Source organism: Leuresthes tenuis, unplaced genomic scaffold (genome assembly GCF_036924035.1).
Source record: "Leuresthes tenuis unplaced genomic scaffold, fLeuTen1.0.hap1 SCAF_12, whole genome shotgun sequence".
NCBI classification, from domain to species: Eukaryota; Metazoa; Chordata; class Actinopteri; order Atheriniformes; family Atherinopsidae; genus Leuresthes; species Leuresthes tenuis.
The window spans coordinates 27,863,993-27,887,355 of record NW_027325366.1 but is presented as its reverse complement, the minus strand read 5'-3'; the positions used below and the strand labels follow the sequence as shown (position 1 = coordinate 27,887,355).

The 23,363-nt window shown below is 40.7% G+C and overlaps 1 protein-coding gene across 1 annotated transcript in view; it reads right to left on the bottom strand.

Moving 5' to 3' along the window:
- vwa8 (von Willebrand factor A domain containing 8) overlaps nucleotides 1-23,363 on the bottom strand; it is a 66,808-nt gene that overhangs the window by 25,003 nt on the left and 18,442 nt on the right. The window contains exons 18-33 of the mRNA XM_072397363.1: nucleotides 21,940-22,040; nucleotides 20,893-20,999; nucleotides 20,184-20,255; nucleotides 18,391-18,467; nucleotides 14,599-14,674; nucleotides 13,513-13,648; nucleotides 13,032-13,151; nucleotides 12,417-12,622; nucleotides 8,394-8,545; nucleotides 5,622-5,730; nucleotides 4,596-4,734; nucleotides 4,082-4,269; nucleotides 624-743; nucleotides 411-475; nucleotides 208-333; nucleotides 24-133 (exon numbers count right to left, since the gene is read on the bottom strand). Of these exons, the coding sequence (XP_072253464.1) occupies nucleotides 24-133; nucleotides 208-333; nucleotides 411-475; nucleotides 624-743; nucleotides 4,082-4,269; nucleotides 4,596-4,734; nucleotides 5,622-5,730; nucleotides 8,394-8,545; nucleotides 12,417-12,622; nucleotides 13,032-13,151; nucleotides 13,513-13,648; nucleotides 14,599-14,674; nucleotides 18,391-18,467; nucleotides 20,184-20,255; nucleotides 20,893-20,999; nucleotides 21,940-22,040 (1,904 nt within the window). The remainder of the gene's footprint in view (nucleotides 1-23; nucleotides 134-207; nucleotides 334-410; nucleotides 476-623; nucleotides 744-4,081; nucleotides 4,270-4,595; nucleotides 4,735-5,621; nucleotides 5,731-8,393; nucleotides 8,546-12,416; nucleotides 12,623-13,031; nucleotides 13,152-13,512; nucleotides 13,649-14,598; nucleotides 14,675-18,390; nucleotides 18,468-20,183; nucleotides 20,256-20,892; nucleotides 21,000-21,939; nucleotides 22,041-23,363) is intronic.

The following is a 23,363-nucleotide window of genomic DNA, read 5'->3' as shown; positions in this document are numbered from 1 at the left end:
TCCAGTGCATTCCCTCTATATACCTGAGCTGACTCCGTGGCCAGAGCTGTCCGAATCCTCACTGATGCTGTGGAGCTGACACACTCCAGAGTCTTCAGCTGTCATGTGCATGGGCTTTGTCAGCAGATACTTCCTGTAAAGTCAAATATACATTGAGTGATATAATTCCAAAGAGACTTTGGGTGGAAATTTAAATTGTTTTCGTACTTGTTGGTGTTGCTCTCCATCAGCAGCCAGCGGTCCTCTGCAACCAGGAAGACGGATTTTAGGTTGATGGGGACGGAGATGGAGTGAACCCGGCCCTCAAGCACATCCAGCACTTCTAGCTGGTTGCTGCACATACAAACAGAGCTCAGCGCCGGTGTCCACAGTATGAACAAGATTAGTCTAATTTAGAGCAGAATGCATACCCATCCTCCTTATAGAAGAGAAGCCAGTTTTTGTGGGAAAAATCCCGACACATCTTGTTCTTTCCCTGCAAACGATACATACAAACAATACATAAACTTCAAACATTGTTTTGGAATCATTTCTTAATGAAATCTTTTGGTAGTCTGGGACAATCGATTGAAAAGCTTTCAAAAATGCAGTGTAGTCCATGAGTCAACAGTGAGAACTCTGACCTGTTGTTCCTTACTGTTCCACCAGTTGGTGGCTCTGGAGGAAGTCTGATCACTGTCTGGAGACAACATGAGTCTCCGCACAGCGCCCGTTACCATGTCCAAATGGAGCACCGTGTTACTCTGGCAGAGAGACAAATAATCATTGTTAAGAAATGATGGTTTAAAGTGCGATAAATGGTCACCATTTGGTTGGAAGCTTTCCTGAGACTACCCAACACAATGCAGTTATATCAGCCACATACATAAACAACTTGGGATCATGCCTGCCTCAGCTGGTAGGCTGGGGTGGATGGGTGTCACGTGAGCACGGTTGTAGCTCAGGACCTAGAGAAGTGTCATTGTGGAAGATAATGAAGCCCACATAGGCCCTCCAGTGTGTTCCTAACTCTTGTAAGTCACGCTGGATAAAATCTAAATAAATATAACATGCTTTCAGCTGACTGATCCATGTTAGAATCCAGCAGAAAACTCTTATTTTCTTGTTTTACCTTTGCTATCGCCTCTGAAACCTGTGGTAAGTTATGTTGCTGCCGTTTAAGATTGGAAAATAAAATAAAAACATGGCTTGGAGTTAAACACCAGCTGGGCTGCAGCATCATACATTTCATTCATTTTGTTGTACTTCAAATTTGGAATTCAGAGTCACATAATTGTTTACCTCAAGTGGTGTAGCTAATTAGCTACAGCTATGTAGTCTATGTAGTCTGATGTTTGATTAGATTAAAAGACTGTCTGCAAATGCTGCCTCCCCAAAGCTTTGTATGGCTGCATTATTTTGAAGCATATTTAGTTTACTTAAAACTTTTGGAGAGTACTATATGAATATTAGCACACTGTTTGCATTACTGTCTATAGTATGCACTCTTCAATATTTTAAAATTTAATTTAAATGGGGAGCAAATCCATAAAAGCATCATTTTCTGGCATATCATATGGATGAGAGTTCATCATGTGGATATCAGAAATTGTTGTGCCCACATCTATGCGACTGACGTCATTACAGCTCATCCGTTGACCATGTTGACACAATGTGGGAAGAGGGGAGAGGATTTTGGTTTCTTTGCTTCTCCTCCAGCCTATAAAAGGATAATCTTATTTTAGTTGGAAGAGTTTTTTCTTAATGACTTGCAGGGACACTGTCAAGTTAAGCATGGCACATGTTCAGTTTAAACCCCCCCCTGTACCACAGCCAGCAGAACCTGTGTCTGAGTGGTGATGTTCTGTGAAATCCAACTCATATGAACACTGCACTCTAACTTAATTCAGTTCAAATACAGACATATTGTTTGTATGGGCATTTGTGTGCGGTATACTTCGATATCTGCGTGTGTGTTTTGGATGCACTGTGCAAAAGGCTTTGTGACGCACAAGGATTCATCTTCAATTGAGCTGTGTGAGAAGGAGCCACAAGGGAACTGGCCTCGGCCCCAGCTACTCTGCTTCACACTAATAGTTTCCTTATGGCCTCCTGTTCCTGACACACACACATACACAATGCTGTGCTGAGGACTGTCTGAGCTATTCAAAGAGGGCAAACTCCATTTCCTGATTCTAAACATATACTTCCATTGAAGGGCCGATGCGCATGTGAAAGCACATGTTTTCCCTGCATGTCAAAGTGTGCTTGTTTATATTTGATGTACATTAGTGATCTATATACTATTACATTCTTGTGGTTGCTTTTGTATGTCCTTAAATGCTGCAGCGTTACATCTGTGCATGGATTCATTTATGTGTGAATACCGTGTAAAACCTGACATCTGTATTTGTATACTTGTGTGTGACGGTTTCACTGAAAGGCCAATGTCCTGTGAATGAACTTCATGTTGTCTGGGCCTCTTCGTTTTTCGACAGACAAAACACAATCCATCACTATAGTATTTTTAGAAGTCCTCCTCTTGCCTAATATGCACCAGCTGTGCAAGTGTTCTGGTTGAAAAGAAAGCGAACACGCATTGTTCTTGTCTTCCACTCTGCTGTCACAGGCCAGGGTCTTATGGGGTAAGACACATTCAAAAGCAAACAAATGCAAACCACCAAACCATTTTAAGCAACAGACTTGTGCACGGCTATTTTAATCTGTGAGGAATCTGTGGTTTTCGTCTGAAATGGAAAAAAAACTTTAAATAACACAGTTCTGTTACTGTCATGCTGCTAAACAGGGATATACGAAAAAAGAGACTTTACAAAAACTTACAGAACAGTGGAAAACTGTTCTTTGGTCTGAACAGTCAGAATCTGGAACACTGCGTCTTCTGGCCTAAAGAGGAAACCCTAAGACCATGTAACTTGCACATCTGCAAAGGTATCATTAAAGGGATAAAGTGGGTTTTTCAGTAAAGTACTAATGGATAATCAGTATCTTTCCCACAGTAAACGACAGCCAAAGTGCTCCCATTTTGAGAATGAGAAACAAATCCTGTTGGGAAAGACAAGCAAAAAGGTACAGATAAAGAGCCATGAGAAGAGTAAATGTTTTGTCCTATCAATGCCACTGTCTGATGCAGAAGGAATGCAGTTATAAACTCTTCAGAATGATTCTCGCTCAATCTGCCATGAAATAACTAAATTAAAAAACTATATAAGATAAAAATACAGTGTTCTGATGGGAAAACAAGGATCCACATGAATTTTACTTTGATGCATCCAGCCCCCTGTGTCCCCTCCACCACCCGTCTTATGTGGCAACAGCCAAAGAACATGACAAAAAGTGTGAGGTGTTCAACCAGCCTCCAAACTCCCATGATGGGATCTGATGGCATCTGTGAGAAACTAGTCCAATCCAAAACCCACGGGGCCAAAAAGATCTCCTAACATCCTGTTAACTTACACCCTGAGACACTCTCAGTTGTACTTTGTCTAATGATCAGAACTCTTTTTATGGCATGAGGAGAGCCTACTCAATTTTAGGCAGGTGGTGGCTGTGCATCTCTTTCTCTCTGTAGTGTTAATATTAGAACATGAACAATTCAAATAAGGATGAGTATTTTAATGTTTCGCACTCTGAAACTGGAATACATCATAGCTCCTTTCTTAGTTTGGGAATTTCACTGCTGTTCCAAAACTGTATGTTTGATGATGGCAGTATAGATAGCCCGATCAAAGCATGCACTGAAATTAAAAGGGCAAAGTCGTGTTTCAGTGTCCAGCTGAACCATGACTCTGGAGCTGCTGAGGACTCCCAGCACAGAGCTAACAGCTAACTTGTCTTTCAATGGCCATTGAGGGAAATTCCTCAACACTTAGAAGAACACACGCTGTGTTCTGGTGAAAAACATGTGGTAATAAACAGAAGAAAAAAAATCCATCTTTTTACAAAATAATATAAACCGCACCCTGTTTGTTGGCCCCAATGCCACAGCAACATTCTCTAAAAGTTCCTGGATCTCATGTCATCTAATTGGTGTGATTCAGTTACACAAGTTTGTGTGTGTGTGTGTACGTGAGTGTGCTCCCACCTGTTCCTCATGCAGCACCACCTGCCCTTCCAGAGGGCTCCCGAGTGGAGCAACGGTGACGAAAGGCTGCCAGACACCACTGATGGTCCTGGGGAAGACGTCATAAAGTTCCATACACTGAATCGTCTCCCCCCGCTCCTTCATGGAGTACAGGGTCACTGGGTTACACATGGCAACGTACAGCATGTCTGTCAGAACACAAGCAGATGGAACATCTTGAGATTCAGTAAAAAAAATGTTTTTTAGTTTACATTAATACTCCACTCATGTCCTCTCACGATTGTTCCAGCGGCCTGTTAAGTGGTTCTAATGTTGAGGCTGATCAAGGTATGGTGACGGCATGAAACTTAAGAGTTAAATGTCCTTTGCTAATATTACCTCTCTGTCTATTTCATCTGCACTTTATCAGTTTGATCCTTTAATATGATCCTAAACAAGCACAAAATCTAAGAAGAAAGACCTGAAAGTGTATCTTATGAGTGTGGAAGTCATTTGTGTGTATTTGAGTGAGTACCATCTGAGCTGGTGACATCACAGATGATATTAACTTCATTCATGGGAATCTGCCAGTGGGCTTTCTCCTCAGTGAAGCTCAAAGCCCTGCTTTCCTGTCTGTTGCAGGGATAACTCTGGACACGAAGAAATGCAGGGCCCTGGAGGCACAAGTCACACAGTTACACACACACACACGCACACACACACACAACACTGGGGTTTAATGTTCATAACTAACGGTCTGTATGACTGAGATAAAATATTCAGATCACAAAGGTGCTTATTATGTACTTAGAGTGCAGAAATAGCAGTAGTTAAATCATCTTAACCCTATATTTTATTGAATATACTTTAACACAAACATAATGTCAAAGATTGAAACAAAAAAAAGAATTTTGAACTTGATTCTTGCAACGTAGTTGCGTCTACTGGTGTGTGCATCACCTTTTCTTAATAACATCTTATGTGTGAGAACAGAGGAAACCCGTTGTTGTTTCCATTTTTTCTTTATGTAGGATTGTCTCTGTAACTGACCTCTTAATAATCAATCAACTAGTTGTGAGAAATTCCTCCAATTTTTTTTCAAAGCAAAGTATATGCTAAGTTTTCATTTAAATGAATTCAGAGAAGTTTTTTTTAATCCTTTTTACTCAGACCTACGAGTTATTAAAACATTAAGCAGACACTCAAGGGATGAACCAGAGTCGTGTCGACATGTAAGAGACAACTTTGCAAAGAACAACTTTTCCTATTTCCTGGCAATATATGAAGAAATGAAGTTGTGGCTCAAGACTTCAGCAAAAAGCCGTGACCATCTGAAAAGATTTCAGCGATTGGTCATTCACTGTACTACACCTGTTTTAGAGGAACTTTTAATTAATATAAAACATGTTCTGTAAATTCATATACAAAAAATGATAATAATGTATATTAAAGTTTATCATAAATAAATAAAAAAACGTATTTCTGTATTCGATCTATCCGTCTGCTGCTGCACCTAAAATTGGAGCTGACCATAATCTCTAGAACAAAAAAAAATGTATACCTTGATGTCTATGGGGTGCGTCTCAGTGGGACAGAGCAGTTTGCGGCGAGCGTTGCCACCTTGGTTTGTGGTCCAGTATCCTGTCATTCTGACTTCTGGCAAAGGCAACCTAGAGACAATAAACCGGAAAGGCCTAATAAAAGGATGTCATTTCTTGAGATAAAATGCACTCATGCTCCCATTCTCTGATTTGTCATTTTTGTAAAATAATGGTCCAAAACTATCTTTTTAATACCAACACCAAAAATAAAGCAGAAGACAAAGAATCTTTTCAGGGCTCAGTGTAACTGCCACAATCGTTTCTGATAAAAGCTTTATTCTATTATGGGCTCTGCTTTGATCCAGTGGTCTCTAGAGAGGGTAGAGCCAGTATATGCAGGATGAATATCTATGTGTGTGTTTGAGTCGCTGCTCGGCTTGTCCTGTCTGAGCAGATGTTCACTGGGTTTCCCATGAATCATAGCTGGACTGTTGCCACAGTCTTATTGGCTGCAGGTGGGGTGGAAGATGCACCATGACCACAAAACACACATTCCAAGAACATTGGAAGAGGGCTTGATGGAGGGAAGGTCCTCTAACCATAAATATGTCTATGAATAGAAAAGCAACACGGCATAGAGATGCCGTTTCATGTCCAAAATTGGAAATCAAGAGTGAAAATATTTGCTTTTATGTACACAAGATGTGGTGAAAGCAACTAGTCTGATATAAACTGTTCAAGATGGGCTTTAAATCACTAGAACACAGACCCCCTGAAGACACATAAGACCCAATAAACTTGGATGATATCAGGAAAGAAGTAATAGAGCAGATAATCTGCATAGGAGTTTTGAATTTGGTCAAGGAAAATACTTGTTTCTGCCCTGCTTGGTTCTCAAGATTTGACTTTTTAGTAATGAAACTGATACTTAAGAATAAAACCACAGGACACAGATGAAACAAATATTTTCCTTTATTCAAAAGACAAAACTGTACATTATTAGACAGTGAAGTGAATCTTAGAATTGTTTATTATTCAAGATGAATAGTTTAAGTATGTGAATTATGTAGAATTATGTACACGTTCACTGATTTAACACTTCAGAAAGCAGTGAGTAGACTTCATGGAAGCCTCAAAGTGTATTCCAGTCTACAACCAGTAACAGGGCACCAGCCAGTTTCAAGCATGTAAGGATTTCATTGTCAAATGTCACAAATGCAGTGTAATACACTTCAATTGATGCCCACACTGAGACACGAACTCTGTACAGCCTAAACCAAAACTGGGTTTACTTTCTTTATACCTTCAGCCTCTCCTAATGTTATTGTCATTGGGGCTGGATCACTCGGATTGGCTGTTTCAGCATACTAAATGAACCCTGAAGTACATTAATGTGAATTTAACAGTTTCATTTCTCAGGTCGGAAATATAAAATGCTGAAAAAAAAGCTTACATATACAAAGCAATCCATGTGATTTCTTAGTTTAAGCTGAAATGTAGGTTTTTGAGTCTAAACACGTGAAAACAGCCTATGAATGAAGTCGAACCATGTGGAATAATAAAAACGGACCTAATATTGACCTAAACTTATACAAACACTGTTCTGTTTATGCTTTTTATCCTACTGAATAATCTATCGTCTCCTGCTCCATTCTGCACTGCAAATTTGTTACCTCCTGCACACGTGTACATTGTGTGTCAGAGTCAATAGTCAATTTTTTTCCTCCGAGGCTGCCAGTGTGAGGACACTCAGCGGGGGCCACTTGTTCCTGACATTCATTTAGCGTACAAAAGCCTTGAGCAGAAAGGCGGAGATAACCAGGAACAACTTTGTGTTAACAAGCTTCTGGGGAGGTTTTTCTAAAGGCAGCTAGAAAACTACAATAAAGGTACCGAAAAAAAAAGAAAAAAAGAACACATTTGAGACAAACTATTTTGGTAACGGTTAACTTTAGCATCTAAAATATCAAATGTAACTCCGCATTCTTAAAAATTGTCGTTCTGTCTATTTTTTCCACTATTGGTAATCATCAATATTAATTCAAATTTAAAGTATTTTTATATGATCCAGCTCACACAACATGTTAGCAAATATATTTAAATTATTACCAGTTAAATTAACTAAAACGGATGTACAGATACACATTTGTCATCCTGCAATCGGGGGCATAAACTAATTTTGTGTCCGATGTAACGGATCTAATGAGGAATGGCGGGCGGGGCCTGATCAGACCACTGGAGCTGACCAGTCAGAGCAGATGAGGCACTTTGGGAAGCTTCTTTTTCTACATGTGTAAAAACACATGCAAACAGCACTCTAAGAATCACACGTATCTAAAGTTTTTGATACATTTCAGAAAACATGACAGCGATCACTGCTCAAGAAAGCAGGTCAGACTACTGAACGATTATTAATATTTTTACACTGCTTATGATTGAAATGTATATGCAACCTTGATAAAGGCTCGCATTAGAAAGAAAAAAGGTTCTCCAGGTTCTATGAGTCACAATGAGAGTTGCGTCTCCTTTACGGTGATACTATTAACAGACCCCAGCTAGCAGGATGTAAGGTCTGACAGAAAGCAGGCCTGACCTGCTTCATTGTGTACTTCAGTGTATGTTAGTTAATCTGTTTATTACAAGAAGAGATATATGTTTGTTCTGGCCAACTGTTAATGCTCAAACTATCTTTGATCCACTGATCTGCTCTAAGCTGGCTCTACGTTCCATCTATACCTGGATGTGCCTTCAGCGTGTGTGCATGATCTTAACATTAAGTGCTCCTGTCTTACTCCTTTGCCAGTTTGACAGAGGTAGCCTTGGCTCCGATGGGAATCCCGTGCTTGTGCAGCGCCTCGATCAGAACTTCCCTCGTGTCCTTGTTGTATGAGTCAAAGTCAAAGACGTTCCTCACCACGTTGGACAAACCCTCGTTGGGGAATTTCTGGTTAGGGAGGGAAGTGGGAAACATAAGGTGGGAGAAAGGCAGAGAAGAGGAAGTCATAGAGTAGGACAAAGATGGAAGCAGGAAAGGGTTATCAGAACAAGGAAGAAGAAAGGAAGAGGGAATGACATGAAAAGCAGGTAAGAAGAAAGCACAGGGGGGTGGCACAATTTAGGAAAGGAAAAAACAAAGGAGATGGAGAAAGAAAGACAATTAACATTGGTTAGGTTGTCTCAACAAGGGTCAAAGATGCCTGATATAACATGGGTAACTCATCTCTGGATCACGAACACTTCACTGACAGAAGGCTGCTTTTGTCTTACTGCGTCTGTTACATCATTTTATTGTGCTTGTAGAGATAAATGTACTAAAGCTTAAATAAGTTTTCTGCATGTTGGGGCAAACATTTTACTGATGAAAATCAATGGAATAAGGCCTGCGTTTGAAATTCTACACTATGCACAACATATTCAGTTACGTTTACTGTCGTTCAACACACTTCTGAATGAACTGACTGTGGTTTGTATCATTAAAAGGGAAATCCAATTGCAAGTAATTTTGCATAATTTTCTGAGAGACCCATGGCCAATGGAGGGGCGTCACCATGGCGACATGTCAAGAATGAGACTACGTATATTGATGTGACAAAAAAAACAAAACATATTACATCTTGTAAAGTTAAACACTATACTGGCACATGAACTGAAAAATGATTGAGTTCCTTTATCATATGTGTCACTTTTGCACTGCATTATGGGAAATTTATGCCATGCAGCACTTGCATATTTCAACATTTTCACAGAAATAGTTTGCACTTTGCATACTACGGTTTTGCACATACTAGATAAAGCTCAAGTAATATTTTAGACTCCATACATTCATATTGGTATGGAGTTTTGAACGGAGCCTGGATGTCTGCCTGTTCTGCTCTGACTGTCTCTTATCTGCCTCATTCATTTACAATTTCAAAAATCTATTTATTTTTTATGGGTGACATTTCTGACTGTATTACACATGTGCTCTTATGTTTAGCTGAATCAACTGAAAGTAGTTCTGTCGAACCGGAAAAGAGAAATGACAAAATGTAAGTATAAGCAGAGACAGAAGCTACAATTTGATCTAGTTTCAGAGTGAGTGAGTTCTTCTCTGCAGGAAAGAAGAGCAAACAAGTTTTTTTGATAGAATTAAATACTTTTCTGTTCAACATGATCAACTTCGTGTGGACTTTGTGTAGTTTCATATTCCAAGGAGACATGATTCAAATGTACAGAAGTCTTGTGATCCAGACTTTTATTTGGAATTCGGAATTACAGTTACAGATTTTGGTTTTAGTTTTTATTTAATTACAAGGGGAGAAAACTCGCATTGTTTCTAAGTATGCTTGCACAGTTGAGTGTTTATATGGTATCACTTAACTTTGGTTAATAAACTCTGTTCTAAAGTTGAACCATATTTGTGACAAACTGTGTGAAAACAACAAATACAAAGTAAAATTAACATAAGAGATGCTTGCAGGCTGTTTAAATGTGACCCAACACATCATTTCAAACCAACATCACAGTCTACAGTCTTGATGTGCTTAATCTTGGTATGAGCACATTGGTGCAAAGATTATATTCTTATAATGACAAAACAGCATTGGATTATGGGACATTATTAGAACCATAATTGTACTGCATAACAACATATTACAGGGCACTTACACAGTCGCCCAACACCCCTCACAATCAACAAGAGCCTCACCCCAGCAGGCTACAGCTGGATGTTTGGAGCATTGAACTGTATTGATCAAGGTTCCCTGTCACCACAAAGGAGCCATTATGACCAAAGGTGAACTGCTAATTACAGCCAACAGCAGCCGTGGCCTCAAAAAGAGGCAATATAGACTACCACTAAATTATTCTCTCTCTGTCCCACTCCTGCAGATATCGGTGATAGTTGTGATGGATTACAGGAAAACAGTTGGGAAAATCAAACACAGGAGCTTGTCCCTGTGTACTGAAGTATTGATCTATGTTAGTTCAAATTTGAAACCTCTAATATCCACCTTACCCCTCTTCTAGACACAAATAGAGAGGAAAATGACAAACAAGCATATGTCCACTGTTGAGACCCACTTGTTGTTATTTAGCTATACAAAATGACATATTCAAGACACAATTTAATCATGAATATGGGCCTAAAGTGTAGGCTCTGAGCTTTGACTTGAGCTTATTTGAATCTAAACAGTAGGATCAGTCTATAAACCACAGGTCTTTATTGTCTCCTTTGTAAAACTGCCACCTTAAGGTGAAAGGGTTTCACTGGCCCATGATCACGAGAGCCATGTTGTCCAGGATGTTACCCTTGGCAGACTTTTCCAAGCTAGAGTGTCCTCAGAAGAGGTGTCAGATTAAAAACTATTCAAATATATGTAAAATCATTTTATCCTATGGCCTTTCCAAACCTTATAGCTGATAGCTGATAATGTCAGAAAGGTTAGGGAACAGCATCATAGTTCCTCATTGTTCACAGCTGTAAAAAAGCAGATTATAAAAGAGTGTGTAGACCCTGAGTATTGAGGATTGTTTTTAAGCTAAACTCTTGAATCTGTTACTAAGAAAAAAATGTTTCCTACTGAAGTCTGCTTGGTAATTTCAAACATATTTAATGCAAAGTACAAACACTGCTTTGATGAAGACAATGAATGCTTCCCACTCCCCTCTAAGATGGGTTGATGTTTTGCGGTGCATATATGAGGCTTCTGAATAACAAGGAAATTAGAGGGATGGAGGGACACAGCCACACAGAGGAGGGTGGAGGGAAATTCAGTGTGATACCCAATTTAATCCTTTCCAGAACTTTCAGAGAAGCATTTCTCATGGGTTTAATTGACAACAAGCGGAGGCTTTCCTAAACTGACGATCTTGTCTTGAGTAGGGTTTGAACTTCTCCATCAACACATTAAATGTATTAAGGAAGAGACCATCTGAAAATAAATGCTTATCAAACAGTCATGTGAAAAACAGTTCTGTGGTATTATGTATGAGGACATAATAGAAGAACAATCTGGTCCTTGTTGGGTCTTAAAATAAAATGAATACAGCATGAATACAACCTCAGATGAAAAACAAGACATGACTTATCATTATTCATTAGAATAAAAACGAAGAAAAACTTCAGCACTGTGTGTGAAAAACTAAGCCCACACTAACAAAGTAGCAGCAGGGTGCTGCGGATCGAATGCATCTGATTAACTGATCATCAGCAACTGTGAGCACCTCTATAAAGGCAGAAGTTTTGGCAGTCTGCTGGTCTGGAGCATTCAGGTGTGTGATAACATAATGCCAAGGAGGAAAGACATCAGCAAGAAGCAGTTGTTGCTTCCCATCAATCTGGGAAGTCTTATGAGGCAATTTCCAAACTATTTAGAATCCATCATTCTGAGGTTGTATCCAACTAAATTTAAGACCTGAAGAATATCTTTTAATGTCTTGGTTAAACCTTAGAGTTGACCAAGGGTGTGCTTTCTTTTTCACATGACTTTATCTGACAATTAGGTTTGCGGTAACTGTACAGACGCCTCCAATCGCTGCTCTTTTCTTGCATAACCTGGCCTTCATCCAGTGTGAAAACCTCCTACAACTGCACAGAACACTTTATTGTGTAACAGTAGGTGTGTGTTCATGTGTTGGTGCGAGAGACTGAAGAGGCAGGGAACACCGTCTTCCCTCTGTGTCACAGTTGAGCTGTGAGGACTCTCTCTTGCATTATTAAAGCAGTGGAGGATCGAGGACACATAAATGTGATGAATTATTGATAGAAACTAGTCTGAGACCGAGACAGATGTAATAAAAAAGATAAAGGGAATGTTCTGTATGCATCTTCTTACCTGGAGGTGTTTAACGATGTTGACCACCTCTCGAGTAGAATAGGGGTAGGTAATGGTGCCCTGGTCAGCCATGGACCTTAGGTCTCCAAAGGCGGCCACCAGTTTCTGTAGAGTAGCATCGGGGACATCGGGGCCGTACTGTTTCAGCATTGCCAGCTCTGCCTGGGGCTTTGGATTGTCCACAGCATGGCAGCTAAAAATGTCACCTGTTACAAGATACAGAGATTTGACTATTGTCCCCAATATTCTACACAGGTTAACATGAAACATTCACACAGGAAGGATTACTTTGTTGTCTGCAGAGCATCAAGTGAAACGGTTTTCATGAGCACACATATCAGTCTAACTTCCAAAGAAATTCTCTTTGCGGGTCCCCAGGAGGTGAAAGGCCAACAGTTTCAGCTTGGCTGGGAACATTTATACTGTTTTCTAAGACATTACATATCTCAATGTAACAGATTGTTGACTCTTTAAAATAAAGAAATTCAGATTGTTTCAGCAGAACAAAGAACAACTACACCAGGAGAAATTTAAGCCTTGATAAAAACTACAAAGAGGACAAGATTACTTATATTTTCCTTCATGCTGTGGGGTTATGCACATGTGTTTGTTTACCTAATGCTCCAAAGAAGTCATTGCCCAGGAATGGAAAACCAGGCCGGTTAGCCAGGACGAGCATCCTGAAGTCTGGGTGCATGATTATGGTGTTGGGCCTCCCTTTGGCTTCATGTGGATCTTTGGACAAAGTGGAGTTACCATTCTTGAGCAAACAAGATAATACTTTCTGTCTTTCACACACCGACAGGGTTGACTTCATGACTTCCTAAACACAAACTCAGGACAGTAGATATATTTACATTTCTGCGGTGGTATGAGTCTCTGAGGACGTGAGAAGCTGTCTTGTGTGATTACTACATGGAAGACCTACATGTTTACAGTCTCGTAAGATGCAGAATCTGCTGCTACCGTCCACAAAGGCTTTTGCCCTAAGCCTCCTTAATTGGCTTGCATCTAACATTTAACTGCCCTTCTTCTATGTGCACTCTGTATCTGGGACCCATATCCTGGTGCTAAAGTCAGAAGTCTGCGAACGTACCTGATATGATTCTGCGCCCGTCGGCAAGGATCATCTCACCGCTCTCCACCAGAGTTTTGAGAATGCATGTGACGTTAGTGGGAGCTTTGTCAGCCTCGTCAATCACAAGTATGTGACCAAGCTTCACCGCTTTCACCTGAACACACACACGGAAATCATTTACGTAACAATATAACACTCTTTTCTCAATGACACATCTCAAAAACATCTCCCTTAGCAGCTGTCCTGAAGACATTCAGATCAGATTCCCGAACCATCTAAACTGGCTCCTTTCAATTTAGAGGAGCCATAACTCTACTGAGAGCCCCTCTTGGAAGGGCTGCAAACACCAATTCAGACATGTTGTGTCAGCTGTTGAGCACTACAAGTATTCAAACCATTGTCAGAATGGCAAAATGGTCCAGAGGACCAACCCTGACTATGTGTACAAGTGTAAGATGAGCAGATTCTACTTTATGAGGGAGCTCAAATCCTTTAATATATACAAGGTGCTGGAGATGTTCTGCCAGTCTGTGATGGTGAGTGCCACCTGCTGTGCTGTGGTCTGATGGGAGAACAGCATCAGTACCAGAGATCCCTGCTGGATCAATAAAGTCATTCACAAGACTGGAACCCTCATTGATCAGAAGCAGATGGTTGAGTCAGTGAGGAAGCGGAGGCCAAAGTGCTCTTAATCACGGATAATCAATCCCACCTCCTCCTCGTCACTTCTTCTTGTTTTAACCTGAGCAAGCCTCTCTTCTCACTTGCTGAAAGAAGCCACAGCTAAAATTGATCACAGGAGTGCTTCCTTTATGTCACCCTCACATGTGCAGCAGACGGCTCAACCTTTAAAGTAAAAGACACTTCCCACTGGAGGCTCTAGCTGAGCTGCAGTGTGGGTGGCTGAGGTGCGCTATCGAAGTTCTTATTGCCATTCACACTTTAATATCTACATTTAGAAAAAGAAGTGCTTGAATGTGTCATTAGAGCACACATTTATGAGGTACTAAAAAAATCTGTTTCATCTTATTTTTCCTAATGTAACAAATTTATCAAACATGGAAGGAAAATCTGCAAAAACATGTGCTTGCGTTACAAACTAACCAGAGGTGAGTCCTCGTATAGAATGATGCCATCTCGCACTGAAGGCTGCAGCGTCAGAGTCTGGACTGTTGTATCTCTGAGGAGGGGAAAAAGGAAAAAGGGGTTACACTTACAAGCCCAACACTGTGGATGCTCAGCTTGAAAATCAAACAAAATGCAAACAAGCTATCAAACAAAGCCAAAACCCTACCTCAAAAAACCTTTAGTTTGAAGGGGATTTTTTCAAGTCCTAATGAAACAACAGATGCTTTTCTGTTATGTCATGTGCTACTCATGACCAAAATGCCAATATCTGGACTAACCACAATCAAATAATATCCACTCATTTATCTATTACCTACACCCACGTAATCCAATTCAGGGTCGCAGGGGTGGCTGGAACCTATCCCAGCTGCAATTGGGTGAGAGGCGGAGTGCACTCTGGACAGGTTGCCAGTCCGTACCAGGGCATCAAAAATATGCTTTATGTTATCAAAATGTCTTTAAAGACTTTGAAAACTCCTAAAAAGGATGATGACTCATCCAGCGCTCAGGGGAAAACACTGATTTTGCATTCAAAGGACAGAAATAATTAGAGCACAGAGGGATTTTTTTAATGCAGAAAAGGAGGTGCTCCTAGGACTGTCCCCTTCTCCAAAAATTAAGCTCAGCCTCTTTTCCCAGCCTCTATCAAGGGGCCTGCTGTAGCCAACAGTGCCAAAATGACAACGTTAAACACCTTAAGTTGATTTGCTTGTAAGTGGTGCCTCTGCTGCCTCATTTGGGTGGCAAGAATTAGCAAATGTTTTTTTCATTGTGGAGTTAGACAGCTTTTGTAAAAAGTTGACAAACGGCCTTTTCTGTTCATTACTATGCAATTTGCGTTATAAAATGTTTTGCAAACATAGTATTAGCTTTTTTTAACTGATGATGCATTAGGCCAAGCTGATACTAAAGTATCCTCTGATAAAACCCATGGTAAACTACTTTGGACTGTCCCACGCCTCCGTCTCTACAGCCTATCTCAGTCTGTCTTTAATTTGAATTTGAACAGGTTACTAACCTTCAAACTTTTCCCACATTCAAGCAGATCTTTGAACTTGAAAAAAAAAGTAACTGCCCAATGTGCTACACAAACAAGATGAAGCATTACAAGTTGTGTTAATGGTATGAAATGGTGAAGAAATGGTCTCTTAATCTGGTTCCAGTGCTGGTTAGAAGTCAGTGGCCAACCCAAATCTTTCAATTTTACACTGCAAAGTATTTAAATGTTGTGATGCCAAGTTTACACAAACAGTCTAACCTTTAGTCTGCCAAATCCAAGAGAGAATAATAACAAAACATAGCTTTAACATAAAGAAAAAGCATTAGTAGTTCAAGTAATTCAAATTTTTAGTTGGTATTTGTGAATGCTGCCCAATCCAGCTCATAAAGTGCATTCACAGCTGTTTTCAAGTCATTTTCAAGAGTCTTTGTGAATATGTCTCTAAATATGCCGAGACACAGACCGGCCTCTAAATAGTCCTTCTTCTCCTGATTTGTTGATGTACAAAACACCAATTTAGTGTCAGAATGTTTGGTGTGGCTTTTGTGATTTCTGTGCAGTATGCTTACCCGAACACTGAAGGATACCCAAAGATGCAGGTCAGATGAATAGGGTGTCAGTAAAACTACTAGAGTTCAAGTGACCAGCAACATCTACCCATCCAAACCAGTTCTACAGTGTCATTCAAAATGATCCCATTGTGTTTCTATGAACACCTCCTTCCAACGTTCCTCGATACCTTACAATGTGACCCAGGACCTGTCCCAGTTTCCTTCCTGTCTGACTGCATCTCTTTTGCTTTTCTGAGCCACATCTCTGTAGGATTTCAGTCACAGGCTCCCAAAAGCCACATGCACAGATCCTCCTGCCTCTGCCCTGCTCTAATATTAGCTACTGCTACGGTAGCTAACCAGGCCACATCCATGCTCAGCCCCTCTTCGACTTTCACAAGACTTTGACCAAGTACACACACGCAAGGCCGACAAGAGAAAGTGGCTGTGTCTGTATGTGAAGGTGCTGTTACATATATTTAATGACACTTACATGTAGATTGTATGTCACTGTTGCAAATGTAGGTATCCATGTCTTTGCCTTGTATCTCTGTGTTAATTCTTCCACTTTTAGGTTTGTCACGCTTTCAGAATTGATTCTCTTTATTGCTTGCCTCCCGTTGAGAGTCACTGACACACATCACGTTGCCTTCTTATTACTGCTAAGTGCCTCTGATTGATCTCAGCCACATTCAACAGTAAAAGCTGAGTTTACGGCACACAATCCACTGCTCTATGGATGAGCAACTCTGACCTAACTTTCCCGCAGTGTGATTGTGAGTATTTATAGAAGCAGAAAATCCAAATTACTCCTTGAAATGGCTTCTCTTTGATAGGAACATGTGAAGTCCTTGTTCTGGTGAAGAATGGCCTAATTTACAGATAACCAAAATAGCTTTGACATCCTTAGATGGGAAGGCCAAGGCTGGCAGGATAGCAAGAGAACATGCTGGCAGCTCACATCTTCCTTTAAAGAGCATTACTTTGTTCATTTAGACGGAAATCTACGGAGACTTAAAACCAATAAAAAGTGGTGTGAAAAAAGGACACCCTCTTCAGAAACTAAGTTTTTTTATAGGACATTATCAAACAATGATTTGCTTCTCATCACGTGTTAAAATCAGGCAAATACAAACTCAGACCAACAACAACAATACAAAACATTATTTTCAGTTTCCCACTTTCCTCACATTTGACTCTAGAATACTTTGGTATCCAGAGGAGTTCATGGTGGACTCAATGACTGCAAGGTGCCCAGGTCCTGTGGCTGCAGAACAAGCCCAGATCATCAGCCCTCCACCACCGTGCTTGACAGCTGGTATGAGGTGTTTGTGCTGATATGCTGTGTTTGGTTTCCTCCAAACGTGCTGCTGTGCATCATGACCAAACATCTCCACTTTGGTCTGGTCTGCTCAAAGGACATCGTTCCAGAAGTCTTGTGGTTTGTTCAGATGTAACTTAGCAAACCTAAATGTTTGTTTTGGAGAGAAGAGGCTTTCTCCTGCAGCCCTTCCAAATGAGCCATAGGTGCCTTTTTTTACTTGTACTGTCATGAACTTCAAAAATGACTGTGCTAACTGAGGCCTGTAGAGGCTAACATGTCACTCTTGGACATTTTACAGTTTCTCTGACTATTGCACGGTCTGACCTTGGGCTGAAGTTGCTGGGACATCCACTCCTGGGAAGTTTGGCTTTAATGTTTTCCACTTGTGAATAATGTTGAATGTTGGACTCCAAATTGTTTGGGAAAGGCCTTATAACCATTCCCAGATTTATGGGCAGCAACAATTGTGTCCCTACATCATTGCTGGTGTGTTTTCTCCTTGGTATTATGTTAACATCAACCTTAATTCTCCAGACCAGCAAAAGGCCAAAACTTCTGCTTTTATAGAGATGCTCATACTTGCTGATGATTAATGAAAAAACTGCAGTTGATTAGCAGCACTTGGCACTACTTAACCTCTTAATGCCTATGGAAGCCGTAAGAGTGGATTTCATGCTCAGAAGAGATCTGTATATATATCATTCAACAGTAGTATACCATGGAGTAGTACTGCTTGTAAGAAAAATAAGGACGACAATGACAATTATCCTTTTTTGGCGCAGAGGGAAACTTGACAAGTGTATGCTCAAAAGACCTAAAATGTGTTACAGGGTATCGCAAGCATGTGAGAGCTTTGTGTGAAAGGCTTTAACAAATGAGTCGATTCTCCTCACCTGTGGAGCTGTAGGTACTCCCTGGGCCTGTTGAGAAGGTGCAGAAATCTGTCCACTATTTTATTTTTCCCCACGCCCTGTGAAGGGATTCAAAAACAAAACAATCACCAACGTGCAGAATTAAGTTACATTTAACCTTGTACAGCACATGGACCCCCTTTTTCTAACAGGCTGTAAACAAAGCTATACAAAAAAAATGGCCGTCATTACTGTAAACACCACCCAATGATTTGTGGACTCACATTTGAGCCATTTTCACACATGCACTGTACTCCTAAAGGTGTTCCGGAGCAGTAGGACGTGAACGCAAATGTTCACAACATTCACTCCGGACTTCTAGCAGATACTTTCCAACAAGGCTGCTAGTGAAATCTCTGGATGATCAGCAAATGAGACGGTGTATGGTGTAGCAGCAAATCTTCCACAGCAGTTACTGTCTGTGCGTGTGAGAGTGCGCTGGTAAGAGTTGCTGCTTCAATCTCCTTTAATGCTGACCTATATGTTGCATTCCACTCACCTCTTGCTACCGTAGATAAGCTCAGATACATACAGTGCTGATACACAACAAGGAGCCTCATCTGCTATTTTCAACATGTTGTAAAGAAAACCTTTCCTATCCATTTCCACAAACTAAATTCTGCAGCCCACGCTGCCTCAAGTGCAGAGCATTGAAGAACATTTTCCCATAATTTATAACCACAAGAGCACATCTCCAGCAGAAAGTCTCCTGCTGAGAATCACATGAGAGAACAGCAATTCCAGAAAAAGTCCAGACCAAATTGAGGAGAATCTATTTTCCTGAGAATCTCTGGGATTAAAGTGTGAAAACAGCTTCAGAAGATAGAGGCCAATGTTTTGGCAGTGACCATGATGCTGTTTTAAAACAGGACTGAGCAGGGAGCACTGACTTTCCTTGGTGTGTCTCACACTTTCTTTTCACTTCTTAAGCTGTTCTACTTGTAGTCAATACAAACAGACTCTTCTTGCAGCTACAGCAGCCACTCCTTGTTCATTTATGGCACTTCTGCATCTGCTTCAATTTTTAAATGGAAAGCTATGTCCAATGTTTTTTATAGTGAATGGCTGTAAAGATAGACAAACAGGTGTCCGCTCCGGCTGCAGAGGGAAAACCAGAAGTGTGCCCTGGTTTTGATGATACTCCGTTTTGACACGGGCTGTTCTGTGGGACTCCCACTGGCCTCTCCTGGACGACTACTGAATCTCTCGGCCAGTCTGTCAGACATCCAGTAAGTTGCTCTGACAGCTTCTAATGTCTCAGCTTCGCCCATGCATGGTCATGCACTCAGATTTGCAAATGGCCTCTCCCACTCAAACTTTCTCACATGCATGCGCGTGCATTAACATTAATGCAAGGGCACACACAGACAACCTCCTCTGGGGTGACAGTACACCATATCTACTTTCTCTCACCCTTTCTCTATCCTCCCTTTAACCCTGCCCATCGGATCTGGAGTGGGGACACTCTGTGTCCCCAAGGGAGTGCTACATGTGTCCTTATGCCAACAGCTCGCTGTGAGCGGGCAGATTTGGAGGTTGACATCAGGATGCTGGGAGCCTGTTTTATAACTCTTCCCTCTGTGTTCTAACAGAGCTGACATGTGTGGGTGTTCGCTGCAAAAACAAGATACACCCACGTCTGTAAACCCATGTTTGAGACCAACAGCGATCCATAATTGGACCTTTATGGACAAAGGCTCAACAGGTTTTGTTTAATGCAAGGTGGGAAGTTACAATGTGTAACAGAACATGAAGAGTCTTGATATTTCACTCACCTGGTTGCCCACCAAGAGAAGGTGTTCTCCCAACAGGAAGTCTTTCAACATGTCCTCCATCACCATCATGTGCTGCAGACACATACATACACACAAATAATTCAGAAATCATAGCTTTGAGGATGTACAAATGTCAGCTTAACCCAGAGTGTTTAACATGTTACACATGTTATGAAAAATAAAGCAGTCTGATGTCTTTTCTCTCTCTCATAAATATGCTGCAGCTCTGAAGATAGAAAACAGGTCATTCAAAAAGTAGGACATCCTCCTTCCACCTATCCTTTCTTCTCATTTTTTTTAATATCAGTCTCTAACACAAGCAGGCAGAGAAAAAGGGCAGAATGAGGACTGAGTGAGAAAGAGGCGAATCTGGGTCGCACAGCGTCATCAGTGTTGCCAGAGGATGTCAGAGTGTCATTTCCACGGTCGGTTCCTCTCTGGGCACACTGTGGTTTAGTAACACTGTGCCACAGTGGCCAACACCAACGAGAAAGTAAACAAAAATTGGCATTCATGTCATTGCCTACTATTAAAATCATCATCAGCTGCAGATATTTCAACATCTTTTGCTAGGAAGCTGTCACAGGCATCATAATTCCGATGTGGACACCAGAGATAAATACAGGTTTTGCCTTCTAGGCTGGAGCATTTCCTGCTGTGTTTTTAATACAACAAGTGAAAGTTACATTGTGATTTTGTGTTGGGTTACCTGTGGATTGTCATAGAAAAGCACATCAGGAACCTTCATTTTCATATCGGGGTTGTAGATGGGAGCTGATACTTTACCAATCGTCAACACACCATCCTGGACCACACCTGGAGACAAACAGGAGGAGTGTGCAGCATAGTTATCTGCAGTCCAGCACTGACAAACTCAGTTTGAGCTCACCAGCTTCTTCAGTTAAGTAAAGTGAAGGAGAAAACCCATCTTCTAATAAAACCTATGCGTTAAAGCGATCTCCCACCATCTGCAACCCTTTCCTGACACCACTTCTTCATCTTGACTGACTAAATCAAAGAGACGTGAACTGCCAATAATGTCAGGGATTCCACTTTAGTTTTACGTAAAAACCTTAAAGCTGTTTTGTAGAAAGAATTTAATTTAAGAGTAACAGTGGTGTACAATGAACAAAATAATAAAAAGTTTAAAAAGTCTTTATTATCAGTATAATGAATAATGAAAAATGATCATTTATTCATTCAAGCTCTATCTAATCTCCCCAGAATAACTAAAACCGATCTGACGTCATCACATCTATCTCTAAAACATTATTAGCTGCTTCTTCATTGCGTGTACTGATGGTATTATTCACAGTGACAACAACCACAGCTTTTAACAACAAGCTGACTTGATTGGCACCATCAGCCCTCACACACTGAACATGTAATATCACACATGCTCAGGTGGCCTGTTTTTCGACTCGGAGTGTGTCAGCTCTGGAAGACGTTCAAGTCGTCTGTAACCATGATGACTACAGGTATGACTCAGCTGAGTCCTGATTTTCAAAGAATTATTCACTTTCAGACTTGCTGAGTCCCACCCTCAACATGTAGCTTTTTTAGTAAAATATGTGCCGGCCTTGGTTTCTGACTAAAAATAAATAAATATATCAAAGTCAAGCTGCATTGAAGAAAAAATAAGTGCACGTCTGTCAGTCATATCCAGACATATCTAATTACACAAGAAAACAATTCTGAGCTTATTTCAACGTGTACAATAAAAAGTGGGAAACATATACTTGCAGGTGGGACTCACAGCGATAATCCCGAGTGTGTTCAGCAGGATCTGGTGTGTCCTGAATGGAGCAGTTGCTGAGGCTTTTTTCAAGAGAGGCACGGGCCAGGCTGGGCAGGAACCTAAAACACACATTCAGAAAGCATTAAACATCATCTTTATTTTCCAAATCCAAGTTTTTGGAGCTGATATGTAACAGAGGGGTTTGCTGTTGCTGCTCGCTTTAGTGTTCCTGTTTGCAGTAATTCTACCTTCTTTGGTTTAGATTTTGGCGTACACATGCAGAGACGAACCTGTTCGGTGCACAGCTGGCCAAAATGACAATAACTATCAAGCAAACATGAATTTTGGTGGGCGTTGCAATTCATGAGGTCAAGAATGGCAAGAATAAAATTCCCTTAACCTTCAAAGACACTAAAACTGTATTGTCCGGAAGCACCTATGGCTTCATAAATAGAGAGAAATGCAAATTAAAAAACAAAAAACCAGCCTTCATCAGTATCTATGCAAGCCCGAAAATATCCGTATGGGGTAGTACCGTCTTCTTCTACGACGTCATCAGATTAACCAAGCCTGGACGGAACCACGGTTGTTTCAAACTTTCAAGTTTCAGCTGTGACTAACACAATCAGAATAAGAAAAAGCAAAACTCTAGATTCATTTGGCTGTGTGGTTTTGAAATTTGCTTCAGTTTTCTTTAACTAGGTGTTAAAGTTCAGAGAGGGCTGTTCTCCAAACTCTTCAAAGTTATCTGCTTAAATACACATTTTCCAATAGACTGTATAATAAAAAGTTCAGTCCTCATACAAACAAATTAAACATCTTTTTAATAGATCTCCAATTGTGTGTTTTCCACCCATGTACAACTGCCTCCAACACGCAGATGCTTTTCCAGTAAAAACATCAAGACTGTGCCAGAGTGAAGCATATTTCAGTATATAACGTGAAAAGTCACAATATAATTGGGGCGCTTTGGTTATACCTCGTGCAAAAGATAAGAACTGCTTTTCTCACGTTGTCTGACAAAAGAGAGACAAACTCTTCTTTGAACTGAAGTAAGCATATATTCATCGCAGGGTAAATCAAGCCAGTTCTGTTTTCCATTAGTTTCTAGCGCACTGCTAGCTTTGCCATCTTTGAATGATAAAATCCATAACACTGGGTTTGGTAAAGCGAGATCCCACTTTTCTTGAGGAGCACACCGTTTGCTTAATGTAAACTTGGCTAATGGAAATGTTTCCCCAGAGTCTGACCCTCTCCCACTTTTCTATATGCGCTTATTTTTTCCGTAATACGCTTTTAAAGTTCAGTGGGCTGCTCTCCATAGCCTCTGTACATTTTCCAGCATACAATGTATGGGTAGCCTCATTTGTGTAGCCAGAGAGTTTAGAACATGACTACGTGGTGTTCATTAAGTGTGGTAACAATGTCAGTGGATCAGACAG